The 5520-nt window shown below is 46.4% G+C and overlaps 1 protein-coding gene across 1 annotated transcript in view; it reads left to right on the plus strand.

The window, feature by feature from the left end:
• Positions 1-5302, plus strand: part of Insig1 (insulin induced gene 1) — an 8789-nt gene extending 3487 nt beyond the window's left edge. The window contains exons 4-5 of the mRNA XM_021190307.2: positions 361-460; positions 3451-5302. Of these exons, the coding sequence (XP_021045966.1) occupies positions 361-460; positions 3451-3480 (130 nt within the window). The 3' untranslated portion in view covers positions 3481-5302. The remainder of the gene's footprint in view (positions 1-360; positions 461-3450) is intronic.
• The last annotated feature ends 218 nt before the right edge of the window (positions 5303-5520 follow it).

Genomic DNA, 5520 nt, shown 5'->3' on the forward strand with positions numbered 1-5520 from the left:
CCTGCCTCTGCCTCCCGAGTGCTGGGATTAAAGGCATGTGCCACCACGCCCAGCTAAAATGCTTTTTTTCAATACATACTGAAAACTCACCACTCAGCTGGGTGGGCTAGGGGTGATTCACGCCTTTCATCCCAGTACTCAGGCAGAGGCAGTAGGATCTCTGAGTTCAAGGATAGTCAAGACTACACAAGGGGAAAAAACAACTCACCATCAATAACTTGGTAAGAGGAAAGTCTGGTGACCATAAAACATGACACATTTGATAACTTTAGTCCACAAATGTCTCCCTCACCCACATTACGGGATCCTGGACCACGAGCTGCCTGCGTAGTTAAGGCTGTTTTTGTTTTTTCTCCCTAGGTACACGTCTCCTGATTTCCTCTATATCCGTTCTTGGCTCCCCTGTATATTTTTCTCAGGAGGTGTCACAGTGGGAAACATAGGACGACAGTTAGCTATGGTAAGTGCGGCAGTTGCTGTCCCTGGGCACTTGACACATACATTGTTGATGCATGTCTTACTCAGATTCATTAGCAACAGTTTGTGTTAAATATAAAATGGTATCTAGCTGGGTCCTCCCTACGTTATGATTTGTAAACATTGATTCATGCTAGAAAGCAACCAGAGTTTGAGAATGTCTGCCTGCCATGGTCTGTGTCCTGTGGTTTTCTGAGTTCATATAGCCATTAGATTAGGCAGCACATTGGTCAAGAGCTCCCAAGCATCTGTTAGCAAAGTCAGTGGATGCAGACAGTACTGGACAAGTAGTGCTCCTTATCTGGACAAACCAGGCAACAGTGTGGGTCAGCAAGCACTGCCCTGGCAAACAGCGCCTAAAACCATGCACAGGTAAGGAACCATCCAGAGACCACTGTGTAAAGGAACCATCTTGTCTGAGTACTATGTCCCTTCTCCCTGGGAGAGAAAGCAGTGCCACCTCCTTATATCCAGGGCTACTTTCGAGGCAGCTGGGCAGCCGAATTCAGAGTCTGGTAGGAAGACTCTTCATCAGGCAGCAATTGTCACTTTATCACACTGTAATTTTAAAAATAAATGTGGATGTTATTTCAAGATGACTTTGTCCCGTGGGCTGAAGTAAAGAGAGCTTTACAGAAAGGTGACTAGAAGGAGCCACTGCACAGCGATGACTGCGGGCCTTACTCTCCGTGCTGCTCACAGCAGTTCAGGTTATTTTTAAATAGTCACGTGACATGAAGTTGAATTTGAAGGCCACTTGGATATCTCAAAAAATGTCATTGTTAAAGGATAGAACTTGAGGTGTCGTCCTCTTCTGTTCCTGCTAGCCCTCTACGGATCACAGCCAGTCAGAAACTAGACTCCATGAGAGAGTTAGAAAGCTTTCCACAGTATTAAAGATCTTGTCAGAAGCCAGCCAGACACGATGGGACACACCTGTCATCCCACACCCAGGAGGCTGAAGCTGGAGGGTTGAGGCCGCTGTGGGCTGCACATAGAGACCTTATCTTGAAACAAAAAATACCTCCCACCCAAGCTGGGTAAAAAAAAAAAAAGCCCACGTCACGTGAAAACAAGAAGGCCTTTCTCCCGCCCATGCTAGCCCCCCTCATCACAGCCCCAGGGGTTAGCAGTGGAAGGGAAGGGGTAGCTTGTGAAGGCCAAGGCTCTCTTGTCCTTTCAGCAAGTTGACGTGCTCGGGGAGGAGCAGACACTGAGGTGTGGGTACGGTCCAGATACTAGCGCTGACTGACAGGAAGCAAGCTTGAAGACTGTCATTCTAGGAACCCTTGCTGCCCTCCTACTGTTGGTCAGGCCTCTTTGTTCCTGCTTGCCCTTCTCATGAGCCTGGTTACCTACAAGGGCATGCAAGCCAGGGACTGCTTAGAGCATTGGAGCAGGTCTTCTGGGTGGTAGTTCTGTTTCCTCTAGTGCCCTTTGTTCTGTGTGTCTGAAAATCCAGCAGGTTTGCTGTCAGCCTGTGCGCTTAAAGGAAAGCAATGCCATCATTACTTTACATGCAGTTGTTTCTGTTTGCATTTAAAAACCTTTCTCAGAAAAGTGAAGTTTCAGATTGCAAAAAGCAACCAGTTGTATATCAGCTTCTTGTCACCTCACCTCACAGGGACACTAACTATAGAGCTTGCACCTGCTTTTAGATTCAGTGTGTTTCTGCTGTTGTCTGCTGAAACATCTGAGTCACTGAGACACATCTGCAGATTACTGACTTGTCCATGCCTTGTGCTGACCATGTCCACTGCTACTAATGGAGCCTCAAGCTATGAAGTAGAAGCCATTATTAATGTGTTTTGACTTTGGGACTTGATGTTTGCTCAAGTGTGTGCATTTGAACCATGCTAGTCATTAGTATATCACCTGACCCTTTAACCCTTGTCCTGCAAATGCATATGAATGCAGTTGTATACAAATCTGTGCCCCAGTGCAGTCTTGCCGTGTTTCGACACACTGCGTCGTTAGCCCTAGTGGGCAGCCGGGTGCCCATAGTCCAGTGAGTTTCAGCCCACCACCCACCGGTGATTTTTTGGGTCTTTTGCCCTTTTACACAAATAGAAACCTAGTTTTAGTCTCCTGAAGACTGTACATTCTAAAATTGTGTTTTGTTTGTGGAATCAGTAAATAGTATAATTTGGTGGCTTGCTTTTTCTTTGCAAGTAACTTGTCAAGAGTCTGGCCTAGGATAGATGTGGTGCATGCCTTGAATCCAGAATTTGGGAGACAGAAACATGAATCTCTTTTAGTTCAAGACAAGCCTGGACTATACTCAAAGTCAGGAAGAAGAAAAATCCTTAAATTACTTTAAGTTTGCTTAGAGACTTCCGTACGTCAACTTTTAGGGAAACCCGTTTTCTAGAAGGCATGCCACACTCCTAGGCGGCTTAACGCAGATCCCATTTCTATCCATCATTCATGGGTACAGGCTGCTGAATTTGGATCACCTGGACAGAACAAGAGGTCTTGGCTCTCAGAGGAGGTGTGTGTTGAGGTTTCTCTCTCCTCGTTGGCAGCTTGTGGTTGTTCTGTCCAGTCAGCTCTGCCCAGGGGACAGCATCCTCTACATGGTCAGTTCTGCAGGCATAGCAGGAGCAGTGACTCCTAGGCTTGACCAGACAGGCTCCAGCAAAAGCCACTTATCTTTTCCATAAGTGAATCCCGTTTAAAACGGTTGCGCTGGGTCAGCCCCCTGCACCTGCCCCACCTTCGCATGGGTGGCAGTGCTTTGATAGCGCTGCTCCCTGTGGCTCGAAGCTTAGTCATGTAGCTGTCCTGTCTGACTTTATAGGAGGGCATTAGCAGCACCACTCTCTCTGAGGTCAAGGTTGGCCTAACTTGATAGGTGCGTGCTTGGCAGCCTGAAGGGCAATAGTGGGGCTCACCCTGAGCCTGTCACTGTCCCCAGGCAGTCGTTTAGCCCCAACATTGAAGCACTGATTTTTCTTTTTCTTTTCCACACAGGGTGTTCCGGAAAAGCCTCACAGTGACTGAGCTTCAACACTTGGTTCAGAGTGGAAGCAGGATGTGGAGACACTGGTCCTGGGTGTGATGAAGATGATCTTTTTCTCAATGTTCCATTTAGACTGGGCTGACGATAAATGACTCCTAAAGACGTGTTCACTTAGTCTAGACTAGCAAATGGAGGCAAGGACTACTTACCTAAAAGTCTTACCTTGCTCCCCCACCCTCACACCTGTCTTCATTGGAACATTCCATCCCAGGCTGTATGTGAGAGTCGGGTAAGGGGGGGGGGGCAGTTTCCCGAGTATTAGAGTTCACTCATCATTCAAAGCAAATGCCATATTTCAAAGCCTTGAATCAAAACGAATTACCAACTAGCAGTTTTGTGTCAGTGCCCAAAGGAGGGAGGTTGATGGTGCTTAACAGAAATGAAGTGTGTGTAGTAAGAATATTTATCCAGAATTAAAATATAGGGGTGTGTAAAGAGGGGTTAAGGGCAGTGAGCTGGAGGAAGATCATCTCTCTCCCAGGAGGACCTAGTGCGGCCATCTCTCCAGGTCACGCTCAGGCTGCCGCTCACATGTGGCTTTCATCAGTGTGGGAACGCTGCTTTTGAGTGCCAGGAGGTTTGCAGACAATCTTACCCAAAGGCAAGGGCAGCAGGGTTCTGCACTGTGATGCTGGCCTTCTCACCTCAATTTAAATGAAGTTTTACCCAAGATCTGGACCATCTAAGAGTGAGGAGCTGTCTGCTGTTTCAGTCATAATGAGCCGAAATTGTGTCTCTGTCACTCCAGGGTGGAGAGGACTTTTCCACAGCCCTGTGGAGCTTGCAATCTGTGATTGCCTTGTAACAGGTTGAGTGTGCACGTCACTGCGTTAATTATGCAGTGTCCTATGTGCGTTGGACAGCATAGAACACAACACGTGGGACCTAACTTGCAAGGATTGGGTCTTCAACTTCAAGTGCAATGTGTATGAAAACCAATCTGAGCCTTGTATTCTCGTAAATATTTATTTTGTAATTTTTGTTACCGCGCGAGCTGTTCCAGAGAAGGGTTCTCGGGTCATTTCAGAGGTGCGTGGAGGCACACTCAGCAATACTGTGTCGGCCGCAGCATCCTTCAGTCATACCCCTCCACTGCACACTAGTCCTCTGACATAACTCCAGCTTTGTGAGTTCAGTGATTTTTACTTACAAATTTACCATTTTTGTATTCCAAAATGTTTGTTTTAAATTATATGAAACTGACTTGCTGATGCAGTCCTTGGTCCCCGGGTGGGGGGTGGGGGGTGGGGCAGAAGCGCTGTACCCGAGGACACCTGGGTGTGGGTTAACCCTCGAGGGGCTCCTCGTAGGGGGTTGCTTATTTTGTTTTGAGGGAAATGTCTAGAGTAAGCCTTTGTTTTCTGAAACAACTTTGGCTAAAAGAAAATGGGTTGTGCTAGACTTGGGATGGTCCTTAAAGTTTCCTGGAAATAAAAACAATGATTGGTACTTTTAAGACATTCTTCAGCTAAGACGTGAGTGTTTTGCACAAGCCACAGTGACTAGAAGGAAAATAAGTGATCTTGGTGATGCACTTGATTGTATACAATGAGTATTTTTTTCTTAAACTGGAAATGTTAGAAATAATGTAGCCAAAAAAAAAAGTGAATCTGAAGGATGCTTTTGCCAATAGTTATAGCAGTTACACCAAACCAAAGTGACTGAGTTTGTACAAATGGTAATTAGTACCAAGCACACTCACTTTCCTGATCTGAGCGCCCAGCAGGGTTCATGTCCGTGCTAGGCTTGCAGCATTGTGTTCTTTTGCATTCTTTTTTTACTTTTATTAAAGGTTCAAAACCAGCTGTTGTATCCCTGAGGTTTTCTTTTGGAAGAGACTGTCACTTTGCCCGGAGTGTTGGGTTTATGGGGAAAGGGGTTTTCTGGTGTGATGGAATCTTGATATACACTTTGGGAAGTGTCATTTGAGGGTGTTTCCTATGTGGTAGGAGCTAAATGGAGTCCAGCAAAAATTTGCCACTGCCCCTCCTGCTGGTATGCAGAGTGATGTAGTGGATAAC

Source organism: Mus pahari, chromosome 2, assembly GCF_900095145.1.
Source record: "Mus pahari chromosome 2, PAHARI_EIJ_v1.1, whole genome shotgun sequence".
Taxonomy (NCBI): Eukaryota; Metazoa; Chordata; class Mammalia; order Rodentia; family Muridae; genus Mus; species Mus pahari.